The 18,196-nt window shown below is 37.1% G+C and overlaps 1 protein-coding gene across 1 annotated transcript in view; it reads left to right on the forward strand.

Moving 5' to 3' along the window:
• Window positions 1-12,454, forward strand: part of rybpb (RING1 and YY1 binding protein b) — a 36,153-nt gene extending 23,699 nt beyond the window's left edge. The window contains exons 3-6 of the mRNA XM_056253692.1: window positions 2,658-2,936; window positions 3,020-3,115; window positions 10,640-11,862; window positions 11,896-12,454. Coding sequence (XP_056109667.1) covers window positions 2,658-2,936; window positions 3,020-3,115; window positions 10,640-10,889 — 625 coding nt within the window. The 3' untranslated portion in view covers window positions 10,890-11,862; window positions 11,896-12,454. The remainder of the gene's footprint in view (window positions 1-2,657; window positions 2,937-3,019; window positions 3,116-10,639; window positions 11,863-11,895) is intronic.
• Window positions 12,455-18,196: the final 5,742 nt, after the last annotated feature.

Here is an 18,196-nt window from a genome sequence, read left to right on the forward strand (position 1 = left end):
ACACACACACAAAAAGGTTTCTCTACCTCTCTCTTCCTCTCTAAATGCCCACAAAATCTGACTAAGCATCCCAGAAAAAAGCAAAGTTATAGATACAGATATGGAAGTTGTTAGTTTTTGTTTTTTGTTGCTGTGCACTTTACTACCTGTGGTCCTTTAAGTATATTAGAAAAACTGATGGCTGACTGACTCGAAACATTATTTTGGCTATAGCCTTTTTTGTTGCTGTTTTTAGTTTAAAGTAGTCTAAAGCTAAATTTAAAGACTCAGATGTTCTGTCTTTTATTAATTTTATTTTATATTCAACAGGAAAGTTGTATGTCAAGCCCTAAGCTGCTCCCAATAACCAAGCTGCTATGTTAATACATGTTGCTTGCAAATAAATACACAGGTGCCAATTCATTATGCATTGTTCTCTTAAATGTAATACTTAATGTACATTGTTGTTAAATATAGTTTAATAAGTAATGCTACATGATAAAAGGAAGTCTTCAAATAGACCCTGTAATCGGTGATCGGTATCGGTACTATCGGGTGATACAGCTTCCAGTAATCGGCGATCGGTGATCGGCCCCAAAAATCCTGATCGGAGCACCCCTATTATTTATATATACTCATTATAAAATGTGGGCGAAAAAATATGTATGGGGCGGCAGTGGCTCAGTGGTTCTTGTCTACAAACCGGAAGGTTGGTGGTTCAATCCTCGGTTCCACCTGACCAAGTGTCGAGGTGTCCATGAGCAAGACACCTAACCCCAGCTGCTCCCGACGAGCTGGATGGCGCCTTGCATGGCTGACACCGCCATTGGTGTGTGAATGTGAGGCAATATGTAAAGCGCTTTGGTGGCCATTGGGTCTGTGAAAGCGCTATATAAATGCAGTCCATTTACCATATATATACATATACACAGGTGAAACTGGGAAAAATTAGAATATCGTGCAAAAGTTCATTTCAGTAATTCAACTTAAAAGGGGAAACTAATATATTATATAGACTCATTACATGCAAAGTTAGATGATTATGGCTTACAGCTAGCCTGGCATGCCAGACCTACATCTAGATGTTAGGTCTGGGAACTCTCCATTGACATGCCTCAATCCGAGGGGCGGGATAAATGGTTACCTTTCAAAATCCCTCTGCACGCAATAGGATAACGCTACAACCAACCAGAGCAACGAACGGTTGTGGATGAGTGAGTCCCATGCGTTTTTCCACCAGCGGGCGCGGCCAAAGCCGATTCGAAAGACCGCTGCATCTTCATTGTTTTCAAGTAGCAGGGAAATCACCTCTATGGAAATCACGCGGAACGGCATGAACTGTGCCGTCATTGTGTTAAGCCCGCCCGCCGACTCTATACACGATGTGATTGGCCTGACCAGTTTTTGGTTTTTCCAGCTCAAAAGCCTATGGAGAGTTGCTAGATCACACTGGCTGCGAAATAATTTTCGCTGCCGCTAGGGTGCGTCTAGATTTCTAGGCTAGCTTACAGCTTATGAAAACCCCAAATTCAAAATTAGAGTATTGTGAAAAGGTTTTCATAGGTGTAAGCCATAATCATCAAAATTATAACAAATAAAGTCTTGAAATATCTCACTTTGCATGTAAAAAAGTTGCTTGTCCGAAAAGAAAAAAAGTCTTGTAAATATAATTTATTCTGAAGCAATATTCTCATCAGTGTTCAATCAGCTTTTTAAATGACCTTTAAACAGCATTTCCCTCCCTAATCTTATTAAATGTATGCTTCATTTTTCATTTCAAATTTCTAAATTTGATCTATAAATTTAGTTAGCAGAATAATAAGACACTATAGGGCTGTTACCCTAGGTAGGGCTGATCAAATGAAATAATTTACACTGAAAAAATACAATTGCATTAAATAATGTTATGAGATTGTTTTAAAATATTTTTGAATATACAACTAAGAAATGTTGGAAATAATGATACTTTTAATACTGATACTGGTGGGAGGCGACCGTCTTAATGAGCGAATCAATGAGTCATTCATTCAAACGATTTGTTCAAATGACTGAATCATTCCGTAATGAAAACATGGTTGAGTGTTGCTGTGAGATGCGCGTTCTGTTGTGATCTATGTTAAGAACTATTTTCGCCGCTGAAACAGACCAAAAACAGTCAATATTGCGTCTAAAATGTAAGTGAATTAATTTGAACTGTTTCTTGAACTGTTGTATGAAATTGTCACATTTTCAATCGTAATGGTATTCAGGAAAACAACACTCGTTGCGCGAGGTTGCTTAACTGTATCATTATGTTAAAAATATAAAAACTAGAATTTTTATCGGCAGTATGTTGTTAACTTGAGTTTCTTTGTTTCCATTTGTCCTTGAGCCTCAACAGCGCAACCTTGTTACTGTCAGTAATAGCCTACATTTATTATCCACTATCAATCGTAACTTACAATAAATGTAAGAACCAGAATCATTCTCACGTTTTGGTGATACCCTAGTCATTTATTTTGTTATTGACGTTGTAATCAGGCTACTTGTCTGGTCAGGCAGGTAAAATTCTCTTTTACTTGTCCCTTCAAAAAAATCCACTTGTCCCGGACAAGTGTTAATGTCAAGCCCTGATATATATATATATATATATATATATTGTGCCATTCTGATGCTATCAACTCTCTTTGGCCCCACAGGAAACCCCGGATAAACTCCCAGCTGGTGGCACAGCAGGTGGCCCAGCAGTATGCCACCCCTCCTCCCCCAAAGAAAGAGAAGAAGGAAAAGCCCGAGCGGCCTGAGAAAGATCGGGCCGAGGGGGACCGTCCCGACACAAATCCACCCGACATCGAATGCACGGACACGGACAAGGACAAGGACAAATGCGAGAAGGATCAACCTGAGAAAGAGAAGAAGGACCGGGAGAAAGAAATTACCCCAGCCATCACCAAGAAACCCAACAGCAAAAAGAACAAGTCCGTTAATCACCAATAAGAATTTGAGAAACGTTTGATTTATGCTTTATGGCATTTGTAATCAAAAGACTTTCTCTTTACAGACCCAAGTCAGACAGCCATCAAAACCCACCCAGTGAGCGAAACAGCTTTCAGTCCGGCAAATCCACAACCAAAATTAAGAACTCTCACATCTCCAGGTATCTAACCTTTATTTTTTTTATTTTTTTATTTTTTTTAAGCAGTGACCGGATCGTCAGTCAGTCTGCCTACCGCACGGGCATTCATAATGGTGCGGAGCAGAGCGACCGTTTTCTTTTCATTCCTATGGAAAAACACTCGCTCTGCTCCGCACCATTATGAATGCACTTTTTACATTTTACTCTGTTCTGCTCGCTCTGCGTCCGTTGACACGTGCGGCCGTGCGCATTTTAGTTTCGCTTTCAAATTGGCGCCAATTTGGGGGGGGCGAATTGCTTGAATGGTGAGTTCATTAGCCTATTACTCTTAATGAAAAACACAACAACAAAAGTATTGCTTTTATTGCTAGTGTTGCTTCTGAAAACTGGTAACACCGTCAACACCGACTATCGTAGCAAGCCTACTGCCTATTGTACTTGCCTACCAATAAAACAAAATGCCAGTACTTTTTACACACTCCTGCTGTTTACTAGATAGTCTATCAACTTTAACAAATGCACTACTTTTCAAAAACATTAATTTGCCAATGCATTTGACAGTGTAGTAAAACAATTATTGGTAAAATAACGGTAAAATACTGGCGGCATAGTCGCCAGGAATCTACTGTAATTCTATGGTATGAATGCTGTGAAATTGCTTTACAGCTTATCGTAAAAACGAAATACAGTATTTTCCAGTATTTGTTTATTTTACAGTACAATACTGGCTGCAGATATGTCTGCAATATACTGTAATTCTACAGTATTAACTGTAAAAATACATGCAGTACATTTCTGTGATTATTTAAAGGGGGAACTTGGAAACTATTTCAACTTAATAAAACTAGGGATGCACCGATATTAACATTTTGGCCGATACCGATAACCAATAATTCTTTACATTTGAAAGCCGATAACCGATATATTGGCCGATAAATCTCAATTAAAATTTTGATATACTTTGATAGCCTGTATACATAAACAAAAGGCTCACCATTAAAAGCCTTGTCTCAAACACTTTTAACATAAATCAAACATATACAATACAGTATAGCCTAGTTTGAAGCAGTGTAAGATTCCTTAACTTTTAAAATTAATTTTACACTGGGCAACTTCCTTTATTAAAAAGTGGTAACACTTTATAATAAGGTTTAATTTTGTTAGCAGCCATTAGTTAGCATGAACTTATAAGACATTTTTAATAAAGTTGTATCTGTTAACATTAGTCAATGCACTGTGAACTAACATGAACACATATTTTATTATAACAATAACAAAAGCTATTGCCTCTGTTAGTTAATGCATTAACAAATGAGACCTTATTGTAGTGTTATCAAAAAATCTATTGCCTAACAAAAAATAAAATACCTAAATAATGCAAACAAGTCATTGGATAACATTGGGCTGCATATAAAGAAACAAAATGCATGTGCCATGGATCAATAAAATGGAATCGCCTCCGCACGGACAATAAGGAAATTATTTTAATCAAACCATATCGTTGATGAAAATAATACGAGTAGAAAATAATGTTAGTTATTAATTATAACGCAATGTTTTTGAAAAAAATGAAATATGTTTAATATTACAGTGATAGCAAACATCTTTAATAGCTTAGTTACTGTTTCAAATGACATTGCTGTGTGAGCGCGCGCGCTGAAGCTGAAGAGAACGAAACTGAATCGCTTTGCTAGAAGGTTAATCAACTCAACGGTTGCTGAATTTACAAATGTATTACAATAGTGGATACAATTATAATTATATGACAGTCCCAACCATAGCTTTTAATGTTTTGCATTGTTGTTTAACCTGCGCGCGCTGAAGCTGAAGAGAATGAGCACCGGGAAATTGAAGAACTTTTCTAGCAGGTTGTTTAAACGAAACGCATCATATGTGAGGTAAGGTTAATCAGATATTTATATTACATCAACTTTATATTACGATTTATCTGCACAAAATGAGGTGAATGCACAATCGAACTTGTGCAGGATCATAATGTGTAGGCTAATCCCTGTTCTGGACGCGCTTTTCCCACAACAACGCGCTGAAACGGCAACTAAACCCAGAGAATTCACAACGTTTTATTACAATAGTGTTCTCATTATAATGGCATGTATATGACAGTCCTATAATGTAGTTATAAATCTGCATTGCTGTTTGAGCTGCGCACGCTAAAGATAAAGATGATCACCGGTAGGCCTACAATGAAGCGCTATGCATCGTTCATTAACTCAACCAAACGCATCCTATATTAGATTAATCAGAAATATATATATATATTAGGGGTGGGCGGTATGACCAAAATTCTATTTCACGGTATGACTAATTTTATTTCACGGTAACGATATATTTCACGATATAGTTATTTATATATGTAGTTATTCTCAAAAAATCGACAAAAAGGGCTTTGTATAATAAATAAACCCAAATACTTTAGAAATGAAAAGTACTTCACATTGTTTTCTGTTTCTCTTATTTGGTCAATTATTTCTTTGGTAAACAATTTTGATAGCTAAATATAAACAAAACACACTCATCAACTTTTAGATGAACTACCCCCAACTGATTGATATTAAATACAACTCCTATCGGTGCAATTAAACTTTAAATAAAGTGTTGATGAATAATTTTTCAATCTCATGTTATGCTTTACTTCATCAATCAGTTTATAATATCTGAATATTTTATATTGAACTATTCTATTCATAATAAATTAGTTATTTCCTTTTAATTTTGTAGGATAGTAATACTAGTTATGTTTAAATGTGTTCCCCGGTACATTTTTGCCATGTCTGCTTTATGCGTTTTAAGGGGCTTGTTTTGCTCTTTTTTTGATCTGGCAACCCGTCACCCTGCGCTTTAATCAATATAAGTTCAGAAGTGACTAGAAGGAGAGCAGCAGTATGAAAACCGAACAGCAGCTACTGTTAGTGTTGACAAAGTAGCCTTGTTTAAATTATACACACCTTGTAACTGCGTCATTATTTGATCATAGCCCGGTGAACACCGCGCTCCCTCAGTGCGTGTGCACGCACGCGTCTTCTGCATCAGTAAATGCGATCGGTTAATTTGAGTGTCAAGTTGTAATCACGTATCGAATCAAAGGAAGATTTTATCAGCTGGTTCGGTGGCCAATTGTTTGGACTTAGAAATATATAACTCGCGCTGCACATTTAGTAATTTTGCCTCAGATAGGCTACAGGATAGGCATTCACTTTAACAAGCCGGTTGTTCATTACCACGGCAAACTGTTTGCGTGTTTAAAAACTATAGATAAGAGACGGAAAGATACAGATAACTATACATTATTTAAGGATATTTCTATTTGTTACGATATTGATATATGAACTGTTGTTGTCAATTAATGCTTTGCGAGCATGCACTCTGTAGCCTGGGTGCTGCACTGCTCTGGTTTAACTGCTGCGCGTGCGCCTTTCCCCCCGAAAATATCACGTTAACAACAACAACCCTTTAGAAAATGTAATTCCTTTGTGGATCCTCTTGATCTGCTTTCTCCGTGTTTCTTTTTACAATTCTCAGTGTTTCAGTCTCACGCACGTTGCATGCGAGTTAACCACGCCCACTTATTTGCATTTCGCGGTATACACGGAATAAAAAAATCTGTTACGGTTGACATTTTCTACCGCGGTAACGATACATACCGTCATACCGCCCAGCCCTAATATATATATATATATACACAAAATAAACATATTACAACTTACAATGGCGCAGAATGCTGCGACTGCTAGAGAGAACTTGACTGTGCTTGTCATGAAGGCTAAACTCCACAGACGCGCTCTTTCCGCCACAACGCGCTCGTCGCGCTGAAACACTGGCGAACAAGAATTCACAACATTCTTTTGCAGGCTGCTCTTATTATAATGTGATGAAGCCTATGTGACAGATTTGTGCTGCACATGTTGCACTGAACTGTATCTTCCTTTTCGAAGTGATTCCAATCATTCAGAACCATCATGGCGAACAGCGCGCATCTCTCAACTGAAGTAAATAATCTATTATTTATCGGCTTTGATATATCGGCCCAATTTTCTTTTCGGACCGATAACGATAACATCAAAAAAGACCATTTATCGGCCGATATCGATATGTGGTCAATATATCGTGCATCCCTAAATAAAACCATTTAGGAATCATTTGAAAGGTTCAATAACCTGTCCTGGAGAGAATGGTGACTTTCCCCGCTCTCCCCAGCGTTCCCAGGCGGAAAACCAACCTTGCAACATTGGGACTAACGTCCCGGTAAATTGGAAATAGGAAGTCTCGTGAGAAGCGAGAACGAGCGAGAAACACGAACTGCTTTATGGCAATTCGACATAATTCTATGATACGGTGTTTGATGTATTACCCACCTCGGTAGACATAGCTCCACACGATAAAGTTGGCCGGCTCCGATAATAACAAATGCACATGAGCAGCGGTAGAAAGCGGGAGGAAGGGTGCCGCAAGTGAGTTTTTTTTATGACAGTGTTGTAAAAAAATATACGCCGCACAGCTGTAGGGGGAGCTCGATGAGAAAACATGTGACAACAAAAGTGAAAATCAGCGAAGAAATGGCTGGAGTTGCCAAGTTCCCCTTTAAATTTATTACACACACAAAATGGTGAGGTAAAAACAACCCAAATTGCGTCATTTTGGCTACAGCTCTAGGTCAAAAGGGAACCTCAAAATAGGTTGGAAATTAAAATCACACAGGTAATTACTACAATAATAGGCTAATAAAAAGGTGAACATTTATTTATAAGCAAGAACACTCCAAATGGACAAAAATATAGTAAAAGCAATGTGAACATTTGTAAGAAAAAGTGCAGAAAAGAAAAACTCATTATCTTCTGTATAGCTTATACAGTTAAATGAAAGTTGGTTTTAAAAGTTTGACCAAATTTTACCGGTTATTTATTTATTTATTTTTCTCCCGCCAATGAGCACTAGATGCCCAAAACCACCAGGCTGAGTGCCATCAAGAAATATACAGTCTGAAAGCCTTAATAAACACTGACATTTGGGAATAAATTATGTATTGCAGTAAATCGACAGGATTTTTCCCCCTCTAATTAATGCGCTTATAATCACTCACTTGTACGCACACTCGAACATTATTCCGGCTTGTTCAGTTCCAGCTCATCAGTCACCTTTCGAGTGATTTGGGTGTGAGAGAAAACACTCCGACCACCTCCAGTTTTAAAAGGATGTGCTCCTCGCTGCAGTCCGTTTCAAAGTTCTCGATTCGAAGTGTTATAATTGCCGCAAACACGAACAAGTTTTTCAGGTACCGCTTTTTCAGTTTAAATTCTTCCTGCTCAGCAGTGTCACCGGTCCAGTTGTAAAAGAACACGCTCCTCGCTGCAGTCCGTTTCAATGTACCCTTTCCTTTCCGCTTCGTTTAGTTTCCGCCGCGATCACAGATAGGAGGACTTACTCGTACTCAAACTCCTGTGAAACACCCGTTCAGTGCCTATGTTAATACTTCAAAAATGCACGAGCCCACAATGCATTGGGCACTACAGTCCAAAGCCGTAATACATAAATACAGTACATTAATGTTGAAAATGAGCTGTAAATTAACAGCAGTTGCTTACCGTGAAGAATATTTCCCAGAATGCATTGTACCGTTTTAATGGAAAACAGTAACAGTATGTTACTGTCAGAATTTGGCCATATTTTACAGCAATTTTGAAAATGCCATTTCAAATAAATGCTGTTCTTTATAACTCTATTCATCAAAGAATCCAGGAGAAAAAACTATTGCCGGTCCAAATAAAAAAAAATGAAGCACCAAATCAGGTGTTTGTACAGGCACATGTACCCTGCCCCTCAGCAATGCTCACATAGTCTGGAAAGGCGAAGACACTTCTATTAGCACTAGACACTGCCATACAATTTCATAAACATGCTTAATGCTGCTATTTTAAAGCCCAAATAATGGTAGTGTAATAATAAAAACTGATCTGACTTGAGAATGTGTTGTAAGTCACCCTGACAGTGAACAAAGCTGGCAGTCAGCAGTGACGAAAATCACTGTAGAAACTGCTCTGATTCACAAATGCCTCTCTCTCTCTCTCTCTCTCTCTCTCTCTCTCTCTCTCTCTCTCTCTCTCTCTCTCTCTCTCTCTCTCTCTCTCTCTCTCTCTCTCTCTCTCTCTCTCTCTCTCTCTCTCTCTCTCTCTCTCTCTCTCTCTCTCTCTGTCTCAATCCCTTTCTCTCTGAATGAGCAAGTCGTGGGCTGATCTCAAATGAGCAGCACAGTTTTACTCCCACACACACGCCCTTTTGGCTGCCGTCCCACCATTCTGTTTCTGTCTGCAGAGCTCATTGTGTCACATTGTCTTGGAGGCATAATAACAACTGAGGCTAATACCAATCAATGAGATTTAGCTTTGTGCTTTTGCTATGCACACAACCCTGGAAATATGTCTCCATTTTTTGAAAGATTTTGTGTTTGGCTTTTTGTGTAAATGTCAGTTTTGGTGATGTTTAACTTTTGAAATGTCTGCCGTTCATTGTTAATTTTGCAAATGTTTAGGAAATGTGAACCTGGTCTTATTTTCTCTCAAAACCATCTTTTGACCTTAAATTTCTGCATTCCAAGCAGTGTTTAGGGGTTTTTACTTCTAAATGTTAGCGCTAGTGGGAGAGTAACATGTTAGCTACTTCTGTCTTTTGCATTAAAAGCTGTGGCTGTCTGACTGTTTTTACTGTGGACAAGTGTTTGACCTCTCGACGTGGTTTCCATGAAACAACCATCCTTTTCTGCATTTAATTAAAAATCATGCAAATACTGCGAAAGGAGAAAAGCAGGACTTTCCCCCTTTCTTACCATAGAATACTCATTGTTTGTTATGGCTGGGCCCAGAGGGAATCTGTACCTTTTTTTTTTTTCTCACCATTTTCTTTACGGATTTAATTTATATTTAATATCATATATTATTTTTTTATTTAATAATTGAATTTATTTAAAATATAATATAATTTTAATTTAAAAGTAATTTGTTTAAAAAATGTATTTATTCCTGTAATTGCAAAGCTGAATTTTCAGCAGCCATTACTTCATGATGACTTGTTGTTCAAGAAGCATTTCTTATATTTATCTATGTAAACAGTTGTGCTGCTTCATTTTTTTTTTTTTTGTGGTAACCATGATCCATGAATATATTTCAGGATTTTTTTAATAATAGAAAGTCACTTCTGATCAGTTTAATGCGTCCTTGCTGAAGAAAAAAAAAAATTCAAAAAAAAAAAAAAAATGCAGTATCACTATTCTTGAATGGTATTGTATAGCCAACATTTAAAGTCTATAAATATATATATATATTTTAAATCACCTGCATTACCTACTTTAATAAAGTTACCTTGGTTTTGTAAATTGCAAACATGAAAACATGATTTTATCTCCATTTTAAAAATTGAAGCCATGACTATACAGGTGCATGTTACTTCACCATCGTTACTTTCCAAAAGTGATCTTAATTGTGTTCTTTGTCGCACTACCCCCCTGAATATTTCTCCCTCTCTCCACATCCGCAGGCCCAAGCTGAAGAACATTGACAGGAGCACAGCCCAGCAGCTGGCCATCACTGTGGGGAACGTCACAGTGATCATAACAGACTTTAAGGAGAAGACCCGCACCTCCTCCACCTCGTCCTCCACAGTCACCTCCAGCGCCGGCTCTGAACAGCAGCACCAGAGCTCCGGCTCCGAGAGCATGGACAAGGGCTCATCCCGTGCTTCGACCCCAAAGGGAGACCTCTCGGTCGGGCACGATGAGTCATTCTGAGCGCCACGGACGCTGTCGAGACCGCAGGGATGTACTTTGCCTCCATTTTCCCCTCACCTTGCCCTGAGCCAACTCATGTTCGTTTCCATCACTGAAAGGGGGATTTATGGTCCTCTTACCCACACACACACACACTCACATACGTACACATACATTTGTGTGAATGGTGCAAACTGGACCATGGTATTGGGTCGTTGGGCGACCTGTACCTCCTTTCCCTTTCTGGAGACATCCCACTCTTGTATGTATTGTTTTATATTTGTACGTGGATGTGCAGCTGAAGCGATTTTTTTTTTGTGTTTTGTTAAAAAAAATTATATGTAAATGTCCACTGTGCACAATAACCACCGACATTTGATCTATTCTGGACCATTATTGCTCTTATTTATTATGTTGCATCTTTCTACTTTAAGAGATTTGTTTTTTCTTCACTTTCACACAGCTAAAGTAGCTCAAGCCCCTTTAGTGTTGAAACAATCTTGCCGGAGATTCCTGAGAAACTTCCCGCAATGGTGCTAGATACACTGTGAAATGGTTTCAGTCCTCAGACTGACGTTCACACCATAGAAACAGATCCCTCTACTCTTGAAAACAATGGAAATACTTGTGTCCTGGTGTCAGGCTGCATTCTTCTGTTGCTTTTTTTTTTTTTTTTTTTTTTTTTTTTTTTGCGAGACTGGTCTGAACATTTGTGCACTGGGATTCCCTAGATCTGGTTTCGTCAATGAACTAAACGGATGGTGTTTTGCATCCGCTTTATGGAGAAGACAGCTGGGATTCAAAAACTGCAAGGAGACATTGTGAGCATGATGTCAGCTTTGTATTTGAACATTCGGAACTGAGCTTTCTTAATGCTCACTTGGCTTAACGTCTGGTTTTGCAAATGTATTTGAAACGTTTTATTTGACAGCTTTTGATGTCCTTCATGGTCTACATAATATGATGTATTGTAAAAACACTAAAAGGGTTTGACGTCTCAAAGGTCCGTAGGCCTTTAACGTTGAAGAACTTATTTTGCGATTTCTAGTTCTTTTTGATTCGAAAGAAACCCATTTTAATGTTAGGGCTATACTCGGCCTCGTTTTAATCTGAAGGCAAACGTGTGACTTCACCCCATTATTTTCCGAAACTTACATGATGGAGAGCAGTGCTGTATTTACTAAGACAGTCCCACCGCTAGAATTCAGAGACATGCTGAACATGAGCTTTAAACTGTCATTGAATGCATGGGAACTCTCACAAGCATTCAGTACCAACATTTTTAGAAATTAGTTTATTTGGGTGTCAGGAAAAATTGACACAAGCATGATTTCACTCAACATAACCGATCCCCATTGGCTCAAAATACTCAAGCTGTCTAGCTGGCGTTTCCCACAAATCTAAAAGTCAGCAAATCGTCCCTTTGAACTGTAAACTTGTACAAAGTATGTGTATATGATATGAGTTTTATTTATTGAAGGACCAAAGGAATTTGATATTGATGACATGCTAGGCAAATGGATAATTCAAAATGTAATTACCATATGTGTGATATATAACATTTTAATAAAGTCTAATATAATCCATTTCAATTGTGTAATTCTTGTCCTCTTGATATATGCAGAATATTTGTTTACTTGTACATCTGTAAAGACAACACTGACTTCTGTCATTGTACTGCGTGTTAATTCTGCAATGGCATAGAATTATTCCAGTGAATTCCCATCAAGCTGTTTTCCCTCCTTGAATTGTTCTTTTAATCTTTTGTATGTTTTGAAATGAAGAGATAAATGGACACTTTGATGCTTTGAATGGGAAACTGCTTCTGTGAGCAACCTTCATTAGCAGAAGTAGACAGACTAATAAGCATCTTGTATAAATGAAGGCTTTACTGGGTTGTTTTGAGAGGGTGAACGTGTGTCTTCTGTGTTTGTGATGTTAACCAACCAAACCGGTATTGATTGTTGAATACAAAGCATTTCAGTTGTATTGATATTGATTTTGCTTTGTTACCCATTTAGATCAGTGCAATTCAAGATAGACACTATTCGTAAAATCTTTTCTTTTACTCTAAGTATGCAAAGTAATAACCAGAATGGGAGATGTTTGACATCACAAATCACTGGGGCTTTAATTATTCTGCATTGTTCAGATTGTTGAGATTTTACTACATTTTAATCCCTGCAAAGTTATTGAATTTGCAATGTATAGCTTAAAAAAAACATTTCGTAAAATGTATGAATATAGCCATTTTTTCACTTGCCTTATCCGCTGTCAGAAACGGTTACCTGAATTTTGTAAAATTGTAAAGGAAAAAAAGAACAAACAATGAATTGTATCTTAATTTATTCAAATTTGAGGAGAAAAAAACAATTGCTGAATTAAAATTGCTTATGTATAACTCAAAATGGTGCAAAAGCCAACATAATAGGCTATGAATAGCAATGGAGCTAAACGTTTTGTTTTATTTACGCGCAAGCAGTTCTGTTCTTGTGTACGACCAGTAACCTTAATTTACTGTGTAAAGATGGTTACACTTTTTTTAGCTTTTTTTTTTTTTTTTTTTGGTCAGAAACCCAAATATAGAATGCTTGTTTACATATGCTATAGCGTTAACCTTGTGAAATTTCAGTGTACCTGTATAGTCCTGGCTCCTTTAATTTTGTCAATATCTTGTAAAAAAATATATGCTTTTTACAGTTTTCTTTTGCATAATAATTTTTCATTTTGTTAGTAAAACAATTTTTTTTTTCCTTCTGGTTTTATTCTTGCTAGTTGCTGTTATTTGTACATTTTGTATTGAGCTCATTATTTGAATTGTAAATGTACATTTGACTGCCCTTTCTCTGAATTATTTGAATTGCTCACTGCTCCTTGTCTATAGCTGATACAATGCTAACATTCGACAGACTTCTGGCATGTGCACGACTTTGCTTTTAGAGGCTTCTTTATCATTTCCCATGCTTCCAGTAGAAATGTCTATTGATGCATTTTGCTTGTGTTTTTTCCACAAATAAAATGTTCAATTTATCTAACGTGATGTTTTTGGTCTTTTTCATACAATTGTACTTCAACACACCCAAAGCTAAAATAACTCAAATACAGTGACCCCAAAATGCAATTATACACTTGTCCAACTGATCTCAAGGTTGTTTTCGACCAGGAAATATCCATTTAATTTATCATATCTTCCTGTTATATTTCTTTCAAATAAATGTCATTTGGTTTCATATTTTATCTAATGCAGCTGAAGTGTCAAAATACTGTAGAGCTTCGATACTACTATTCTGCCCGATAACCTTTAATAGCTTTTGATGCAAATAATTTGGTATGCAGAATAAAAGCTTTCTCCTCAGCACATTGAGTGTGTGTGCAGCTCTGATAGTGAGTCCTGGTACCCTGAGGCATGCTGGGAGCTGTCTCATCTGGGATCACCCTTCATGCAAAGCACTGACACTTGACCGGAGCAGAGGTGGAAAGTAACGAATTACATTTACTCGCGTTACGTAATTGAGTAGGTTTTTTTGTGTACTTCTACTTTTTTAAGTAGTTTTTAAAATCTGTACTTTTACTTTTACTTAAGTACTTTTTCTTTGAAGTATTGTACTTCGCTACATTTGAAATCATATCCGTTACTGAGTAAAAAATAATAATACAAGAAGAAAAGAAAAAAAAAAACACTCCGGAAACTACTGCATTGATTGAAGCGCGGGAGAACAAACGCGCAAAAAAGGTGACGCAGACCCAGCTGAAGCTGAAACCGAAGCGCCAAGCGAATTATGGCCAGTATGAAAATACTTTGTAGAAAAAAAGCGTGGTTGTCCTCGAGGATAGATATCCAACTTGCAAAAAATGTGGACGCAAAGTGGCTGCAAAAGGAGGATATAGGACATGGTCCTCCTGCAGATAAAGTTATGTCCCGATTTACGTGATGCAGAGGGAACCCCGGAATCCAGTCATGAAAATGAAATTTTCATAACGCAGATGTCACATAAAACACGCAAAATAATGGATGGATGAATACATGGAAAGTAAGTTAGAACTGTGGAATAAATCCAATCGCGACATGATCTGTGAATATTTAAGCTAAGCACAAAAATACTGCATGTAAATATAACCCTATTTGTTCTGCTGAGCTGCGCGCTTTGTCTACTACATACTCAAGTACTCGTGACATTCAGAGTCTCACAAACAATTTGAGGATATGAATACATGAACATTTCCAGAGCTGCTCTGAGAGAACGTCTAATGAGCATTTTCATAATTTTATTTGAGATAAACCATTGTCAAATACACTTTGAAACACTTTTTTTTACACTTTTGGTCTTCACTACAACCCGTCAAAATAAGTTTGGTTTTACTAGGAGAAATTAGGACAGAAATATATTACTATTATAGGCATACAATAGAACGTAGCCTACTTCTCTAAATAATAATAATAACAACAACAATACATTTTATTTAAACATTATTTAAAGGAATATATATTTTTTGTCCATGGTTTAATTTAGTAAATCTGTTTTTGCAGCGCTTCCCCAAAAAATAAAAGGACACAATTTTAAATTTACATTTGATTACAACCGTTTTTGAAAATATATTTGGATTAAATCATAAAAAGAAACATTACTTTTCTGAATAAAATACATTTCATAGGACAATATTTTTTCTTAAACATTTTAATAAATTATTAATGTTAAAAATAAGTTGTTAATCTAATTCATTATCAATTATCAAATTTAATTGATTAGACATGTTTTATTGAAATTTTAATAAACAAAACAAACAAATGGTTTCAAGTTGGTTATAATAAAAGCATTTGTTCAACCAAAGAAAAATCCTGTTTTCATTAAAGGGGCACTTCACCTCTGGGAAGATGAATGTGTATTTAAAATGGGTCATTTATGTAGAAGAAATGTGAAATTATTTTTGAATTTGGAGCTTTCTAGAGAATCTAGACTGAGAAAAGCCAGAAAATGTGGCTTATGTGGATGAAAGACAACAACTCCCAGAATGCAATTGCTTCGCTGCCCTAGGAGGCCACGCCTACCGGTAACAGAGCCCAGTAGTTAAACAACAAGTCTAGGCTATTAGTGAGTCTCCGTGATGAGTCTGCCCGGGATTTCGAGATCACCCAAAATGTCTGGGATTCGGCTTTTGCGTTCTACAGTCGCCATTCATCATGTTTACTGTGGCGAGCAGGACGAGGCTAGGGCCGCGTGAGAACGCGGCCCTCACGGAGGAGCGGGAATTTTCTTAGCAATGTCAAAACACACATCAACCGATCACTTGTTTAGCTTTCATGTAAACACTACATTCAGATTTACCAATCGGAATGAATTCAGTTAGATTGAAACAAAAGGTGTGCATGTAAACAATGAAAGGCGACTGCAGAAAGCAGAAGCTGAATACCGGACATTTTGGACGATCTCGACGTCTGGGAAAAAGAGGATGGTAACTCACTACTACTCAGCTTTCTCCACAGAACAAGAGCCTGCAAAGATGTCTGACACTATGTGTACATTCTGTGAGTGAGATCCCAGCCTCTATGGGCGGGTTGAGAACATGCGGGACAGCCCCTACTACTGACTGTAGTCTTTAGCCTCTGGCCAAAAAATCCTCCGATGATGCAAAATGACGATTTTTGCGTCATCAGAGGATTTTTTCCAGACTAAAAATACATAAATCTAATACGGTAATTCGAAAATACTACAGGTTTTCTACTGATACAAAGCTTAATGCTAAATCCTGAAGTGACCCTTTAATTTAACTGTCATTTTAACTGATGATAATAATAACAATACCCATAATTTAATAATACAGTTTATTTAATAATTGTTTAATACTGTAAACCGTGATATTTTCTGAGACGTTATCATACTGTGAAAATCTCATACCATTACAAGCCTACACGGGAGAGTCCCCCACCCCCGCTGTTAAAAAAGTTACTCAGTAACTTTTACTCTGAGTACATTTTAAATGAGCTACTTTTTACTTTTACTTGAGTAGATTATTAGATGGGTACTTTTACTTGTACTTAAGTAAAATTTAATTGAAGTAGTAGTACTTTTACTTGAGTAGAATATTTTATTACTCTTTCCACCTCTGGACCGGAGCAGACCAAGTGCTTCAGCCCTGAGAAATTCAGCTCCTTTTCTATTCCTCTAGCCAAATGACTCGCATCAAGTGTTCTACAATCCATTGAACTATTTGGAGGCTTCACAAAGTTGCAGGCTGGTCAACGCTGAAACTTTCGATCATTTCAACTGCTGTTTGCTGGCGACTTGTGAAACAGCCAATGATTACCAGTCAATTCGCATGATACATTTGTATGTCTGGTGTCGCATAAATGAAATAAGATAAGTATGGAAGAGAAGCATGTGTCAGTCACATTGAAGCTTAAGCGTGCCATGATTTCTGTGCCACTGAAAAGGGACCGCAAAAATAAATTGTTTTCAAAACAGCTTTCTGAATAAGCCCCCTGTAAGCCATTGATTATAATATATCACTTGTTAGTATTGTTATTTATTTTTTACTTATTTTAGAACCTCAGCTTAAACTTTTCTCATTTTAATTTAAGTGTTTAAAGTTTAGGTTTTATATCTAATATTTATATTTGATGTCATTTCAGAATTGGTCCGCACCGTTGTGCTATATGTCGCTAAAAGCTCATTTTCATAATGCCATAAAGGGTTTTGAGAAAATTAACCTATGAATGGCTTACTTAATAGTTATAAATTGGGACAGGAGAAAGTATTTTAACACCGAATAAGTTACATACTGCAGTTTTAATTTGTATGACACATTGCAAAAAGTAACATTTCAGAAAGAAACGGTTTCATTATTGTCACTTAAGAGATCCTCCCATGGCTACAGCGGTTATTGACCATAGACAGTATGTTATTGACCTTATTCACAGCAGCGCCATCTTTGATTATTAACGGGCATGAAAGTGAGGCTGTGAAGGATAGATTAATCTCCTTCGGGTTGAACTGTTATTAAATGTGTTTTTGGATTGTTCTGCTGCTGAAACACTGCAAAACTATCTTTCCAAGAGACTTCAGCAGTAAAAAAACTCCAGACAACATGAGCTGTGGAAAATGAAGTGATCTGGGAGGAGCTTATACAGCTTTTTACAGCGGATGCCCTTAAGTGTCACCGGCCCAAATCCATTACATTTTTAATACAGTAATATCCCATACTAAACCTAAACTAATCTTGACAAACTATATATCATTTGAAAGCGTACAATCTCTAGTTTCCATATTTGGTGATTGATTTTCAAAATAAATTACAGAGGAGCCGTAATTTATCAATTTGCAACAAGAATA

Source organism: Rhinichthys klamathensis, unplaced genomic scaffold, assembly GCF_029890125.1.
Source record: "Rhinichthys klamathensis goyatoka isolate OS25496 unplaced genomic scaffold, OSU_Roscu_1.1 h1tg000109l_1, whole genome shotgun sequence".
NCBI lineage: Eukaryota > Metazoa > Chordata > Actinopteri > Cypriniformes > Leuciscidae > Rhinichthys > Rhinichthys klamathensis.